We start from the raw sequence: 17,866 nt of genomic DNA, 5'->3' as shown, positions 1-17,866 counted from the left end.
TACGAGGGTGATAGTAATTTAGGCGGGTTGCCTTAGTTTGCTTGGATAAAGGGACAATGATGGACATCTTGAAGCATGTGGTCACCACAGACTGGGACAGGGAGAGTTTGAATACTCCAGCCAGCTGGTGTGCACATGCTCTGAGGACGCGGCCGGGGATGCCGTCTGCTCTGCGAGTATTCACATGCTTGAAGGTCCTACTCACATCAGTCACAGAGATTGAGAGCTCAGTCCTCTACAGCAGTGGGGGGCCTCGTAGAGGGATCAGTGTTGATTTCCTCGAAATGAGCATACAGTAGAAGATGCTTAGCTTGTCTAGGAGAAAGGCATCTGTGTTCGCCATGCTGATAGTTTTCCCCTTGTAGTCCGCAATGGTTTGTAGTCCTTGCCACATGCTTCAAGCGTCAGCCGTCTAAATGCAATCCCTGTACTGTCTTTTTTCGTCTTTTGATTTATTTCTGGAGGTCGTAGCTGGTCTTTTTGTATTCATCCATATTCCCAGAAATCCAAGTTGAATGCGCTGGTTCGCGCTCTCAGTTTTGCACGGATGTTGCTATTGAACTACAGTTTCTGTTTGGGATATGTGTGAATAGTCATTGTTGGGATAACATCCTCTATGCATTTCCTGATGAACCCTGTGACTGAGTCTGTGTACTCGTTGATGTTATTGTCAGAGGCAACCCAGACAATTTCTCAGTCTTGTAGCATAAATTCTGATTGGTCAGACCAGCGTTTAACAAATCTTACCATGGCTTTTCCTGCTTTAATTTTTGTTTGTAGACTTGCAGGATCAGAATGAAGGTGTGGTCTGATTTTCCGAAAGGGGTCGAAGGAAGGCTTTGTATCCATCTCGGAATGGAGAATAACAATTGTCCAACTTATTTTTCCTGCAAGAGGCAAGAGATGTGTTGGTGGATTTTTGGGAGAACTTTCCTTCGATGTATTTTGTTAAAGTCCCCGGCTACAACGAATGTGGCCTCAAGATATGCAGTTTGCTGTTTCCAATTTGTTCAAATTCCTGTGTAATTCCTTGAGTGCCAGTATGGTGTCAACTTGGGGGGTGCACAGCCAATTAAAAAACAGCTGTGATCTCTCATTAGATAATCCATCAACATCGTAAACACTAAAGCTATTGAAAAATATTGTTCATCGAAATCAAATGTCAATTAAAGCCAATTTGGTACATTTAACGTACAAGAAATATCTACAATTACTATTATCTTCATTTGAAAGAGTTTTGTCACATAACTTTTAACCTTCGGACAACAGTGGAATCAGAGTTTCCTCTTGAATGGTTATTTAACACCAGCCACTGATTTCCTCCTGAATGTTAGAAAAAGCGGATTCCCAACGATGTTTCACTTTGTCTGTTGTCACTGGCTGTCTGTCTGTGTGTGTGTGCGCTGCGGCAGACACGGTAACGTTAAGCTCTTGACAGACGAGCCAGGCGTGGCTGTCAAAGTGACACTGTTTGTGAATGAATGTGCGTGCGTGCGTGCATCAAATGCATGCACTTCTTGATAGTTGTTTGTGTCAGAATAAATTCTACACTGCCATAGCCAATAGTGCAAACCCCTCCAACAGAGASAGGAGTCACCAGTTAAGAGTTCTGCTGCTGCTAATTATCTGATGATAGCCACCCTGACAATCCTCCAAAAGAGGAAAAGGCGGGCGACCGCGTGTTGGTGAGATGGGGGTCAGAGGCCCGCTCCAAACAGGAGTTGGCTCAGATTAAAAACTGCCTTCAGCAGAGCACAGCCTGTCTCTACTACTGAACAGCACCATTCTGAAATAACCCCAACCTCCATATTGAACTGTAAATGCATGGGATCAGTTTGGACGTCAAAGGTGTCAAGTCTTTCACACTTCACATCAGGCCCTGCCAGCTCAGGCGGGTTTTTCATCCAACAAACATCTACATGAAGGGATACAGACRCACCAAATAAAAGGACATTATTGACAGTTTGCAATTCTTTCATTCATATCTGAAATTATACTGAATAAGAAAAATGCGTTTACTTTAACATTGCTCATAATATTGAACAATTTTGTAAAACGTGACGAAACCATTGGTTAATTCCAGACTCATTTGGAGTCTAAAATACCTCTACTTTGAATTCAATGTGGATTTCATTCTGGTGTAACTCACACAGGTTGTCTAAGCACTCAAACAGTGGATCAATATGGCCATCGATCTGTGGCATTGAGACTGAGCCAGACGTGTCGAGGGGGCAAGAGATTCTCACTAGCGTTCCCCAGTCTACCGCTGAGGAGCCGCAACACACACACACACACACACACACACACACACTCCCCCCCCCCCACACACACACTCAAAATATAAATAACACCAACCAAACTACAGCACAAATATTTCAGTCTCTTTGCTCCCGAGACATTTGTGTCTTTGGAAGTTGGAATGAGCTGTTAGTTTGACTCTATGAGGGCATCCATTTCAGTTCTCTGAGTGAATATCAGGCCAGCTAGGCAGTCAGCGTAACATCATCACAGGTCCTCAGACTGAACTGACGCAGTCGATTCCTTTGAATAATTCATCGGGACTGAGTGATAAGATGGCCTCTGATGCAGCTCTGAGACTGAGGGGTAGATTTGAAAAAGTCCAAACTTTAAAAGAACCAGCCCGTGACTGACGGATCAATATTTCAGACAACTCACTCATGATATCACACCACAGAACGAGGAAAGACACAGATACTTGCTTCATTTTAAAACTATTTTCTTAGTGTCAATGGTCATTATTTCATCTCCTATCCTCTATTTTCCCTTTTGTTGAACAATGACTGTTTTAGTATTACATCAAATTAGTGGGGAGGAAATCAAAAAAGAAAATCATTATTGTAAGTTTGGCAAAAAGTATAATTACAATTGACAAAAAATAATATCAATCATCGCTTATTTCCATTTCAGAGAGACCAGGCTAGTCAATTCCTCAAACAATTTCCAGACAGGTATTTGGAAGCATCGAACTAAACAGTCAAAACCGCGGCGACTACAAAATGCCTACCTCCTCCTTAATATGGCATCTTGGAGGTTGGAACGTGATGGGGGGTAGCAATAAGCCAGACGGTGTCTCAGAGGAATAAGAGAGAGCAGATTTAATGTAATCATAAGGGAAGCTCATCTTTCAGGGAACAGTAATAATGAGCAATCAATAAGGGCCCTAACAGAGTTAGAGAGAGTGCCTGACAGCAGCTGTAGGCCTGTTAACAGGCAGCGTCTGCTCTCCCATTACTGGGGTGGGTGCACCGTGACACACACACACACACACACCTCTAGTGACACCCACCAGCAGTGTGTCAGTCTCTATCGATCTCTGGCTTTAATCACATTCACTGTTAATGTACCCGAAAGGTGTTAGAGTGGTCTAAGCTGTACTACAGATAAACCCGTATAAAGCGGATATTAGAAACAGACTTTTCTTGTGAGCACCATCAAACATTTGACCAGTATCTCACTTCAAAAAAACAAGGACATTGATTTGAATGAGAATGTCTAAAATGGCTTCGCAAGGGTCAAAGTGAAAGAGTGCAATGAACCTTCACGGTGCTGAGGAGATGACATCATTAGCTTCGGTGAAAATATCTGACCCTAAATCAGTTGCTAGGGGCAACGTCTACCCCCTTTCCTCTGGACAACACAGTACTGCAATAAGTCAGTCATCTCCTACCTTACTGTGATCACACTTTCAGACAATCAGTGAGAGAGAGAGAGGGGGAGGCTAACAGAAAGAGAGAGCATGAGAGAGGAAAGGAAAATAAAGGAAAGGAAATGCGACACACCACACTGACACGCTCACTTGACTGACCCTCGAAGACCAGGTACACATTAACCCAATTACAACACGCTAGCCCAGCTAGCCTAGCTCTAATCATTAGCCCAACTACAACAGGTTAGCCCAGCTAGCCTAGCTCTACACATTATCCCAATTAAAACATGCTAGCCTAGCTCTACACATTAACCCAATTACAACATGCTAGCCCAGCTAGCCTAGCTCTATACATTAGCCCAATTACAACATGATAGCCATGCTAGCCTAGCTCACACCCAATTACAAATCAAATCAAATGTTATTGGTTGCTAGACATATTTTGCAGGTGCAGCAAAATGCTCATGCTCCAACAGTGCAATATACGTAACAATACACAAAAATCCCCAAAATAAAAAGAAATTAAGAAAAAGAAAGAGCAATGTCAGTCGGGAGTATAAATATATACAGTGTATATGTATATAATGTTGTGTATAGACAGTATGGACAGTATATGAATAGCAAAGGTGTGTATGGCAGTAGTTATATAGGATGAGCCTTGACTAGAATACAGTATATAGATATGAAGTGGGTAAAACATTATGTAAATATTATTAAAGTGACCAGTGTTCAATGACCATGTGCATAGGGCAGAGGTCTCTAAGGTGCAGGGTAGAGTACCAAGTGAGCAACGCTCGCTGGATTAGCATGTTGCCCAGCTAGCCTAGCTCACACARGTACCTGTGTCATGTAATAATCTTCCCAGTGTGAAAATGTTCCCAGTTAAATAATTGCATGCGCATCTCTTTATGTGGATGGCTGAGCTCATCTCTTTATGTGGATGGCTGAGCTCATCTCTTTATGTGGATGGCTGAGCTCATCTCTTTATGTGGATGGCTGAGCTCATCTCTTTATTGTGGATGGCTGAGCACCTAATGTTGTGGTTTCCTACCTCATCTCATCTATGTGGCCTAGCTGAGCTCATCTCTTTATGTGGATGGCTGATGAGCTCATCTCTTTATGTGAGATGGCTGAGACTTCATCTCTTGTAATGTGGAAATGGCTGCTCGAGCTCGTGTGGATCGTTTCTCTCACACCTGCCATCGACCTCAGAAAAACGGTTCTGTGTTCTGCTTCCAAATTCTGCCAGTCCTGTGGCCAGGAGTATTGACTTTTGACATATCAAAGGTTGTGAGGCGTTGAGGTCAGCATATAATACCCGGACTCACATGTTCAAAGTGCTGAGGGTTGATAGAAAGGAGAGATTTTTTGCGATTGCAAAGACTTGGCGCTACGTTTTCCGATTGACAGTGCAATATATTTGTTTGTTAGTTAGTTATTTAGCTATACAAACAAATTAAAACTGCACATCTCTGAGAAGAATCATCTCGCACCAGTTTACACGCTAATTATGCTAGTTAGCTAGCTAAATCAAGGCGAGGAGGAGTGAGAGAAACATATGCACGAACTCAGCCACCACCCAGATGCGTGTGCAATTTCACAATTTTTGGGCAATTTTCCTCGCGTGAAAATGTTTACAACATGACTTCACAATCAGAACGATTGGGAACTATTTCACGCTGGGAAGATTTGTACATGACACCTGTAGTGAATTACAACATCCTAGCCCAGCTATGACTAGCTCATAAGGTACCGTAGTGAATTACATATAAATTTTGCTATGGCCTTATTATGGGGGCGGAGGCAATTTTGAACTGTGTATTAAATTAGCTATTCAAACATAGTCCTAAATTGACTTCAGCCAAGTAAAATGAGGCTATGAGGCCGTGTCAACATGGGAATCTGTTAAGATTACTTTTGTTTTCTATCCCACAGCACCACACATCACTGAGCCCAGTGTGTGTGTGTGTGTGTGTGTGTGTGTGTGTGTGTTGTGTGTGTGTGTGTGTGTGTGTGTGTGTGTGTGTGTGTGTGTGTGTGTGTGTGTGTGTGTGTGTGTGTGTGTGTGTGGTGTGTGTGTTGTGTGTGTGTGTGTGGCTGGTAAACTACGCCCTCTCTCCTGGGAACACTTACTCACTCCAAGAAAGCAGAAGCTGGAGGATGGAGCTAAACAAGGGTTCATTGGCCAAAATATCTCCTCTCTCTCCACACACACACACACACACACACACACACACACACACACACACACACACACACACACACACACACACAACACACACACACACACACACAACACACACACAACACACACTTACTTTCCAGTAAGCAATATCCCCTGAAGCACTCATCCACTGAGAATAGCCAAACAGTGGTGGAGCGAAGAAAAGACAGAGAGAATGAATGGAAAAAGAGATAAGCGAGTCTAGTAAGCTGGACTAGGTCCAGGGGAGCAGGGGAACAAACCACAGCCTGCCTCTACGACCACTTCTTACTGCGTCGTAACATGTCAACCTAATGGCATGGACATGCAGCCAATTGATTTGTAAACCAATAGGTCTGTCCCTCTTGCACCATTCAGATTACTTAGTTCACCGGTTCAGCACGGAATGAAATCTCTCCAACACTCACTCTGACCAGAGAGATGGTACTGGGGGGGGGTACATGAGGGTAAAAGGGGAGGGATATGCATATCTTTATGTTTACAGATTGCTCATGTACATTAATCAAGACATAGACAAATGCAAGTGCGACACAAGTATGTTTAGAATAATCCGGGCGTTCCCCTCAAACATTTCCATTAAAGAAGCCCGTCCGCCCCGGGAGAATGAGCCATATTTTCGGGTGTTTTATATCAATGCAAATTACATGATCCTCTCGGAGCTGGCTCACTCATATGTCCAATTTCCTATATGGTATTTAATTCTGAGGGCAGACTAGGTGGATACTCTGGCCCGGTCATGAATATTAGATGTTCGTTCGTTCTGGTCTCCAATTGTTGGAAATGGTGGATAAATACATTCCGACCCCGGGACTGAAGTAATGATCATCTCAGGTTATTTACAAGTGATGGAGTGTGGTTGATGACTGATGTGGCCGCACACGGACACTAAGCTCTAAATCTAATATCTATTAAATACAACCGCAAAAGACCCCTGCCTGACCAGCAGCACACAGGACTTCAACTATAGTTGCGAGMGGTGAGAATAACTTCATATTATCCACAGTCCGAGCACATTTCACCCATGTCTGTGTTCAAGTGAATCGCCATGAAACTCCCTTTATCTACAAAGGCACTGTAGTCCATATTGGACAGCGCTGCTGTTATGGTCTGTCGAGGACCGTCTCCCCCACGATACGCGGTCCTCTCCTTTTTTCACTAACATCTCCACACGGACTCCTCTGTCTCACTGTTAAGTGGGGAAACGTTCCTTTGAAATGCTTGAAGATATGAGAGAGACTAAGATTGATTGGCCTTAGGTGACCTATAAGCTTACTCTCCAATGAGTTCACCAGTGAACCCCAAATTACAGTATTGAGGATTTAGATGTAGTATTTATCGAGTTAGTCAGGTGTGGCCTAAAAATCAAGAGATCGCAAAACACAGATATTTGGTACTGTCATTTCACGCATGTGCGCATGCACGCACACACAATGAAATACCTACCTAAAGATAGCACTCAACTACTATAATCTCCTAATACACGTACATTTTCCCTCATGTTAGGATGATTTCACACCCCTGTAATCGTTAGGGGGAGGGCTGGAGAAATACGGTGTTATGAGCATTGTGCCTGGGAGACCACAATGGGCATRCAGATTACAGAAACAAGCCGTTTAGCAGGTAGACATCTCAGAGCTTAACTCTATCTCAGCTAGACTATAGCAAGTCAACGGAGAGAGCCTTAATTGTGCTAACAGAACACCACATAACCATATTGATAATGATTCTACTGAAATCAGACTACCTTATGATAAATGTGTAATATCAGGAAATCTACACGTTTAAGGTACAGACGCTAACTGTTTGTCTCGTCTAGACCCTGATCTTACCAATCTTATGTCTGAACCAACYCAGTATGTAATGTGCTACTAATGAACGAGCAGGCCCATTGGCAGGCAGGCGGGCAGCTCTAATTCTCCTTCACAGGCGATCATGTTGCAGSGGAGAGCCAGATCAATACCATTTGCTCGATACACGGGAGGACTGGAATCYATAAAAGCGCTTTTATTGAGTAATTAAACACCCATTACAGTCCCRGGCAGCCAAACAATAAATTTGATMATCCTCTAAGACGCAGATCCACAGTGGTGATTAATACCCGGGTGAATGCATGGCCAGGGTGACATAAAGGCTCTAGACTAGATGACACTCTGCTAAGGGCTAGCCTAGCGAGCGAATACCGTACTGTAAACAGGACTGGACTGCCTTCCAAGGGAGCAGAGATTCTAGTGCTTCAGAACAAATTAAAGGGTGTGGTACTGTACCCAGCTAGCACAGAACATTCCCGTAACATTCCCGAAAGGTTCTCCTTTGGTTCTCCTACAATGTTCTTGGAATCAAAATGTGTTAGCTGGGTAGTACATTCTAAAGGTTATGTCTGTTAAGAATATTCTGCTATTAGGATTATTAGTGGAGAATGCTGGGGGAAAGGTGTCTGTAGCAAATAACTGGGTTGCATTGTAAAATTCATGGAAAGAGAGGGATAACTGACATTGGCACCAGACAAATATGGGTCAGTTGAAATGTTGCAGTATCACGAGCGTCAATAAAACCCATTCTGGAGAACAGTAAGTGAACCTTTTGCTTTCTTAACAATACATTGTGAATTTAATATGGTGCTTTGAAGTACAACCATAAAACTATCACCTCTAGCTGTCTCTAAAATGACAAATGTGTTCGACCCTGAGATAAATCTACAGCTACCAGTTAGTGATGTGGGAAAAAATCGATACAGTTACATATCGGGATATTATTTTTGACGATATTTCGCATCGTACCATTTTGACAATACTACAATATTATTTGTGCGCTAGTTGGCTGTACCTGCACTAAAACTCCAGTATTTTCCCTTTATAGCTTGTTCTCCATCTTCGAATCGCAATACATATAGAACCGTGAGAATCACAATACATATTGTATCGACACCTAAGTATGGTGATAATATTGTACCGTGAGGTCCCTGCCAATTACCAGCCCTTTCTACTACCACTTTAAAAATACTCACACTCCTTTTCATAATATTGCAAAAATGATTTTATTCCGTTCATACGGCCCACCGCAGTTCTTTTTAAAAACTTTTTTAAGGACCCATGCTTTTTACACTTTCACAACTCGCCAAAATACCCACAATGTCGCCCTTGTTGGAGAGCATTTAGCCTTGTTGCGCCAACAATATGGCGYCTGGGTAATTCTTCTTAAATATGAATGGTCCATTCAGTCTGCTCAATGGACTCTTCTGGCAAAACCCCCCTTTTCTWTYCTGACAACAATATTCAGCGCAGCGCTCTTGGCAGTTTCCCGGCCAAAGTAACAAAAGAGGAACTCGAATACGTCGCTGATGGTTTCAAAAGCATTAAGCCTTCAAGTGAAATGCCTAGTTCCTGACGAAAGCAAAGTGATTTGACAACAATGGACAAATCATACAGTGGTTTATGAGCTTTGCAGAACACAATGGCAGTCTTTTTTCCAAAGCACACATTAGTAATCATGTCATTGAGCCCCCCCAGGGTTCTCATTGGCCCGGAGGAGTGTGGGGAACAGGATTAATGTGTCGACCGGGTGGAGGGTGGAAGTTGGCCAAGTCTCTCAATTCAACACTAAATGTGATGAGGTTCTTTTGCCACACACACACTAAGAACAGAAACACATACAAGAAGAACACCCACACACACAAACACCGATTTTTGCATGTTTTCTATCTAATAAGACTAAAACAAGCGAGTGGYGAGTTAAAAGTAGAAGAGGATATATTTTCTACATGTCAAACAAAACCTTCTGAAAATAATGGAAGCAATTGCATCGGTTGGGTTTAAAAAAAAAAAAAAAAAATCTTCCTCTTTGACCCAAAACAACTCCCACGACTGATGCACACCCACTCAAGAGTCAATACCACGCGTGTATCTGCCTATATGGATAATGTATGAAACCAGGTTGAGGAGCTCAGAGCTGCATCTCATTACCCAGTGCATACAGTACCATCCTTAGCCGAGTCTACATTCTCACACACAGCCAAACCCTGCACCCGACACAAACACACAAAAACTGATAGAGACTCTAACACACAAATTGGCAAGCACACCCACAAAGACACAAACATGCTTGCATACACATTGCCGCACACAGACACACACCCTTCTCCACAGGTCCCCCGCAGATCAACCTGATTATGCACACGCTTCTGCTGGACGCGGCACTTTACAAAACACTTTTCTCCTCCGTCCTCGCTGTCTGATTCTCACCATTCCCTCCCGGAGACAGGCCACAGGCTGCCGTGCTGGCCGTGCCGCACACACACACACACACACACACACACACACACACACACACACACACACACACACACACACACACACACACACACAACCACACACAACAGACACACACACACACATCACTAACTACACCCAGCCCAGGCCAACCAAGGTCCTTTATGCCACCCCCTGGCAGCCTGCCAAGCTGTCAGACACACACACACACACACAACTCTGCGGAGAGAGGGGCTGGGTGAATAAATATGCCAGGCAGGGACTTACTTGACCGCGGCTGACAAGAGAAAGAGAGAGAGAGAGATTGCGCGATTCTCCAATGATCGTCTGCCTAATCAAGCTGTACACCAGCCGAGACGCACAGAGTAAGATATAGGATCAGATCACAGGCAGATGAGAGATGACTCAATTCTCTCCCTCTCTCTGCTGCTGTCTTTTCTCTCCACCCAGCAGCCCTGAAAAAAAGCAGTCATCGTTTAATAACTGGTTCCCTCATCAGGCAATTCGCATATCAACGCACCGTTTAACTCAGATGTCCATATCAATAACTTAATTAGAATCATCGAAGGTCTCATTTGAAAATACAATGTACAGGATAAGCCGTGGTCTATAGTGGATCTAACGAAGCCGAATATCCGGTGGCAGGACGTTGGCTTTAATAAGTCTTTAGCATATTTAACTTTTCCCATCACCTCGGTAGAATGTGTTAATATCTAAGAGAATCTTAGCCATGGGTAGTATGGAGAGATTGAGCAGCAGAGAAGCCACGCGGGGTGAGAAATGACTGATTAAAATTCCAAATGGGCAGTGAAAAAAAGAGAGGGGGAAAAATCCATAGCTTCGATTTGATTAAACCTATGAAAATGGTGCATTACATAAAAAACAGGGGAACTTCAAACACTTTGAGCACTTGCCATGCACAGGGAAGATATTATTTTAATTCCTGTATTCACACCAAGGTGAATTCAGCTGAACTCTGGATGAAGAAACAGTGCGACGTTCCCGAGATGTGTGCTGTCTGTCTCAAGTGTTCACAGATGAGTATAATTGCATGATGGGTAAAGTGTTTGAAACGGTAGATGGTCACTAGTGGACTGTTGTCTGACACTGCTTCTCCTTCCAGGCCCCATACTGATTCCTTTACTTATCTACTAATTTACTACCACAATCTCAACACACACCTGAGCTCTCACACTTGTCTTTCTGCACCATACACAATTACAACGTCAGAAAAAAAACTCCCTGAAACCCACTTGTAATGTTGAATGATGGGGAAAGTATTTTACGGTAAAAAAATGATAACAATAGATTTTACAATAATGGGCCCCACTTAAAATAGCATACTCAAAATACTAAATAGGCTAATGAATACAAAGTGCTGACTATCATCACCATAATGAAAACATCCATACATACAAAAAAAGACATCCCTCCCCTTACTACTGGGTATATGGTGATACCTAAAGTACTGTGCCTTCAGAAAGTATTCATACCTCTTGAATTACAGTATTCCACACTCTGTTGTGTAACAGCTTGAATTCAAAATGTATTACATGTATTTATTTTCATTTATACACAATACCCCATAATGACAAAGTGAAAACATGTTTTTAGACATTTTTTGCAAATGTATTGAAAATTAAATACATTCATGTCTGATTTACATAAGTATTCACACCCCTGAGTCTATAATTTGTAGAAGCACCTGCAAAGATTACAGCTGTGAATCTTTCTGGTTTAGTCTCTAAGAGCTTTGCACACCTGGATTGTGCAACATTTGCACATTATTCTTTTAAAAGTTAATCAAGCTCTGTCAAATTGGTTGTTGGTCATTGCTAGACAATAATTTGTAGCTCTTGCAATACATTTTCAAGTAGATTTGAGTCAAAACTGTAACTTGGGCACTCAGGAACATCCACTGTTATCTTGGTAAGAAACTCCAGTGTAGATTTGGCCTTCTATTTTAGGTTATTGTCCTTCTGAAAGGTGAATTAATCTCTCAATGTCTGGTGGAAAGCAGACTGAATCAGGTTTTCCTCTAGGATTTTGCCTGTGCTAAGCTCAATTCTATTGATTTTTTATCCTGAAAAACTCCCCAGTCTTAACGATTACAAGCATACCCATAACATGATGCAGCCACCACTATGCTTGAAAATATGGAGAGTGGTACTCAGTAATGTGTTGTATTAACACAAAAAATGTATGGCTTTGCCACATTTTTTGCAGCATTACTTTAGTGCCTTATTGCAAACAGGATGCATGTTTTGGAATATTTGTATTCTGTACATGCTTCCTTCTTTTCCCTCTGTCAATTAGGTTAGTGCTGTTGAGTAAATACAATTTTGTTGATCCATCCTCAGTTTTCTCCTATAACAGATATTAAACTCTGAAACTATTTTAAAGTCACCAATGGCCTCATGGTGAAATTCCTGAGCAGTTTCCTTCCTCTCCGGCAACTGAGTTAGGAAGGACACCTGTACCTTTGTAGTGACTGGGTATATTGACACACCAACCAAAGTGTGTATCAAATGTCTGCTTGTTTTATTATGTGACTTCTTAAGCACATTTTTACTCCTGGACTTATTTAGATTTACAATAGAAAAGGGCTTGACTCAAGGCATTTCAGCTTTCCATTTTTTATGAATTTGTAAATATTTCAAAAAACATAATTCCACTTTGACATATTGGGGTATTGTGTGTTGGCCAGTGACAACAAATCTAAATTGAATTAATTTTAAATTCAGGCTGTAACACAACAAAATGTAGAAAAAGTGTGAATACTTTCTGAAGGCAATGTATATATGCTCCTAGACCAGATACAGTAGCAAGTATTACTGTACTAAACCAGATGCTCTACATCAGGAGACCTCTTTCTCTCCTAAACCCCCACAAGACACAGGGCTGTCAGCACTCAGAATGATAACAGCATGATGACAGTCTGAGGGGAGGCAAGACACAAACAGATCACCGTTCAAATGGCTAGAGGAAGGATTTAGCATTGTCTCTGGGACTATCATACTTCCAAAAGAATGCCTTTGCCCATACACTGTCATTCAGAGGAACACCAAACACACCAAAAACATCTAAACAGACAGCCAGAGCTGACAGACTGATCCAAAGAAATGAAGGAGGAGGAAGACGAGGAGGGGGTGCAGGAGAGAGCGAGGGCAGGCAGGCCTGATGTCAAGGATTTACGGATTGGCGGCCGTTCATCTTTGCAGCAGCAGAACGAATGCTTCTTCGTCTCACAGACAGTATAGCAACAGACAAGCTGCCTCCCGTTCCAGCGCTGTGTGCCTCTCTAACTTAGATCACTGAGAGAGTTGTCAGCACACACCAGAGGAGACACGCACAAAAGACAACATAGCCCAGCTGCCAACAAGTCCAGGACTAGTTTTTTGGAGAGAGAGAGAGAGAGAGAGAGAGATGAGAAGAGAGAGAGAGAAGCAGAGGGAGAGAGAGAGAGAGAGAGAGAGAGAAGACGAGAGAGAGGGAGAGAAGAGAGAGGAGAAGAGAGAGAGAGAGAGAGAGAGAGAGAGAGAGGAGAGAGAGAAGAGAGGAGAGAGAGAGAGAGAGAGAGAGGAGAGAGAGAGAGAGAGAGAGAGAGAGAGAGAGAGAGAGAGCAAGACAGAGAGAGAGAGAGAGAGAGAGAGAGAGAGAGAGAGAGAGAGACGAGAGAGAGAGAGAGAGAGAGAGAGAGATGAGAGAGAGAGAGAAGAGAGACAGAGAGGAGAAGAGGGGGGATTTGCATGGAGCCAGGCTCCCTTGGGGTCATTCCTCGCTCGCTGAAATGGGAGAGCACAAAAGACAACACTTAACATATTTGCTAAAAGATGACAACCCTGCCTAGATCTCATTTGAAGCCGGCCTTTGTCAGGAGCTGCAGACGAGAGAAATCCACTGATATTTGCGAGAGAGAGAGAGAGCGTCTGACAAGTGTCTCTTTCTTTAACATTACAAGGAATCCATCTACATACATCTTCCTGAGCAGTAATTCCCCAGGGTTCAGTATATGCATGGGAGTCATTTTGGAACGTTAATAAGAGAGAGGGCTTCTTTAATGGTAAACATTACAGACGGATAGAAACTGTCAGGCTAATTCCTGTCTTTAGTCCCACAGGGAATAGTCCAGCTAGCCTTAACGCCAAACCGCTCTCTGTATTCATTCTGAGTCAGAGGGAAAATCACTAGCTAGATAAACAAAGTAATCGCGAGGAGACTGTTATATGTTAGTGTCTCTGTTTGTGAAGACCGTTTTCTTTAACCCTCTCTAATATCTCTACTATCCCCTTCATTATCTCTTTGAGCAACTATTACGGCGCTTCTGACAAAGACATAAAATGAGACATTATGTACATAATGAGGGGAATCATTGGTGCTGTCAGTTTCAGTTTCTAATATAGTAGGGATGTGTAGTGGATAGTGATCTTTAGTGTTTAGATCTTTAGCACAACATGATAATACTATGTGAGAGTGAATAAGCACACACACACACACGCACACACACATACATCCAACACACCTACACATACACACACTCCACCCCCGTCCCACACACACACAACTCTCATTACATCAGCAACAGCCAGTATAAATGACACGGGGTATAAGTCACTCTCTGTGCCTGTAGCCTCCACAACTTCCTTCTCTCTATCAATTTATCAGGAGAACCACCGGGTAGAAACACACCATTAAGAGACTGCTCAGTGCATACCAGCTATCCATCACTACACTAAATGACGTAGAACGTCAACTTCCTTATTTAGGAAATAACCAAATTAAATCCAGTAAATATCAGTACAGATAGTTGTCCTGATTTTAAAAAAGGAATAAATCGTGTTTAATGTTCACACGGGCTTTTGCCTTGACTTATGCGACAAGAGATCACTCATCTGTAGGGGCCCAAACTGAGATATTTGGATTTGCAAACAGGCTCCATGATGTGCGTAATAGAATCAGAATACAGATGTGCTGTATAAATCAAGCAAAATACATTTGAGAACGAATCAAGCAACAGCATTATAGCAAGGGGACATTTTTACAATGCAACGGAATATCTCGATCTGAAACAGTCTTCATCTTTATTCCAGAGAAGTTCTTGGCTGTATTAGCCTGCACTATAACAAGCTGCATTATGTGGGCTAATCTAATGAAAACAAATCTATTCTATCATCAGGCAAATATATAGTGGATTTACATGAAATTAATGAATTAGTAAAGTAAGGGGGTGGAAAAGGATAATCAATCGACATATGTGACTGACTACACCACGAGCTGTGGTGCGTTTCAGAGAGAGAGAGAGAGAGAGAGAGAGAGAGAGAGAGAGAGAGAGAGAGAGAGAGAGAGGCTAATATTAACATTCATCTCTATACTAAGGTATAAAACAACAAGTGAAAACTTAGTGACAGATTAACATGACAAATTAACAAAATGTTGATGTTGAAGAAAGTAGGCTAAGTCCTGTTTGTTATTTCTCGGAACACACAGAGAAATACAAATTAGACTTGGTGCATAATATTCTGTCTGGCCTACCTTGTGATGAATGTTTCACTACATTATCTAATGAACAAATACTATTTTTTGTGACTTTAAAAAAGTTAATTCTTGTCCATTTTGAATTGCACACCTCACATTATAGTTTGTATGATGCATACGGATCAGCGCCACAAAGCCAGTCCAGAAATGGGATAGGCCTAAATCTTCTATGCTCACATATTCAGGATGAAGTAGAATTATTGTCATGCTCATTCGGGATATTTTGGTTTTGATGCAAAATATCTCAATAGTCTTTTATCAATTTGAAATATGTGTCTAATAGCCTAACTAGGCTATATATTTCAGTGTTCAATGTTGATAAAGGCCTAATGGTGACAAAGATGATCTCTTAATGTGTTATTAATAGCTGCTTAAAACTGCTGTTTGTCATTTCTGATGAGGTTAATAATCAATTACTATCTATAATTCTTATTTGTAGGGTAGGTTTCTGGTATAAGAAACATTCTATTCAACTGATAAACTGATAAATGACTGATATATTGTGATTATATTACAGATTGTTTGCCACACCTGAGACTAACAAAAGCTAACCTTATAGTGTATTCTCCTAATCATTTGATTATACTCATTTACTAGTAGTATATCCATAATAACAACGTTTGAGGATTAGTATAACACRTGTACCGGTATATTAGTCATAATTTAGGCAGACTAATATATTCTGAATATAGCCTACATAACAAGTGAACCTGGGATACATTACTGTTAGTCTACTATTGCCCAAGCTCAGCGCGTGAAAGGGGTTCTGGGTGCAGCAATTCCGAAAACATATCGGCATCATAATGATGTGCATTCAAAGCCAGCACAGACAGACGTCAAGGGTCCGTTTGCATTCACGGCGACCATCTGATGCGAGGAATATTCCATTAGGTATACTATAGTAATCATTTGTTTTCCGAGAGTGGCAACAATTCGGCCTAGATAGAGTCTGATGCAAAATGATTTTGATATTTTAATCGTTTTAACTTGGACACAAGCCTGAGGATGATAGGCCTAATAGCATGGAAAAATCAACATGTAGGCCTACATTGCTAAACTCTCACAAAACAATGTACACGCATGCAACATATCTCAGTATACATCAGTAATATTTCCTGACATTATTTTAAAGAAACTGACACAAAACACATGCTTGAACACAAGCACGGTCAAAACAACCACAATTTAAAAATAACAACAACAGTTCATCAAATGAAAGATTGGAAAAAATAACCTACCATAGACGCTGCTGCTACTGATCATTTCTCGCTGCGAATAACGGGGAAGAAGAGGGGAGAGCATTGGAATTGGAATTTGGACGAGGAGGAATTCCAAAGGTTGTTTTACATAAGAAGCACTACTCTCCTTCTAGTCAGGGCTACTCAATACTCATTCTAACCTACATGTATACTATTACAGGGAAAGTGGACCCTGGCAGCAGAACGCTGTTGGATAGCGCTGTAGAGGGGCTGTCTCTTATACACATCTAGATGTGTATAAGAGACAGCCCTTGGGGTCATTCCTCGCTCGCTGAAACGGGGAGAGCACAAAAGACAACACTTAACATATTTGTTTTTTTTGACCTTCTGATAGGGCTGTTAACTGCGGACAGTTCAGCTCTAATTAGCGACTCAGATAGATAATTCTACATTGCGTGCTATAATTATCATTGGAGATACAAGCACTGCCGGCCTAGTGCGAATGAGTTGCGTGTCTGTGCTGTGCGCGCGTCGTGTCACACAGCATCACACATGCACACGATAGGCTACATTCCCAGATAGTTCTCTACAATTATGGGACAATGGCGCGCTTACTTGATTTCTTATTTGCAATTGATCTTTATTTTATCTGCACGCTATTATAAATAATCCATAGATTAAAAGTATCTGCTTGACAGATCCAATCTCATAGCTACAATAGTCACTGTAGCTTTTACTTGAACACAATCACGAGCTCTGCTTATTTCCAATACAATGCTGCCTCGATGTCGTCGCAGTATAACAAGATAATAACCTTGCCATAATTACCCCCTTTACGCGGACTTTGAATTTCTGGTCTTTGCTAGACGACATGCCCGGCAATTGCGAGCATATTGTAGGCAGTCTCCGAAGCAGCTGCTTTTTAGGGTTTGAAATCCAACATGGCAGTGGCTGTGGTCAGTGTTGCCTGCGCTAA

The 17,866-nt window shown here is 42.0% G+C and overlaps 1 protein-coding gene across 1 annotated transcript in view; it reads right to left on the bottom strand.

Annotated features, from left to right (window-relative positions):
* LOC112069947 (fidgetin-like) overlaps positions 1 to 17,069 on the bottom strand; it is a 35,152-nt gene extending 18,083 nt beyond the window's left edge. Inside the window, exon 1 of the mRNA XM_024137347.2 lies at positions 16,930 to 17,069. Within this exon, the coding sequence (XP_023993115.1) occupies positions 16,930 to 16,993 (64 nt within the window). The 5' untranslated portion in view covers positions 16,994 to 17,069. The remainder of the gene's footprint in view (positions 1 to 16,929) is intronic.
* Positions 17,070 to 17,866: the final 797 nt, after the last annotated feature.

The sequence above is a fragment of the Salvelinus sp. IW2-2015 genome, unplaced genomic scaffold, assembly GCF_002910315.2.
Source record: "Salvelinus sp. IW2-2015 unplaced genomic scaffold, ASM291031v2 Un_scaffold1167, whole genome shotgun sequence".
Classification (NCBI taxonomy): domain Eukaryota; kingdom Metazoa; phylum Chordata; class Actinopteri; order Salmoniformes; family Salmonidae; genus Salvelinus; species Salvelinus sp. IW2-2015.
Note: the sequence above shows the minus strand (reverse complement) of the source record. Positions and strands in the feature narration are given on the sequence as shown.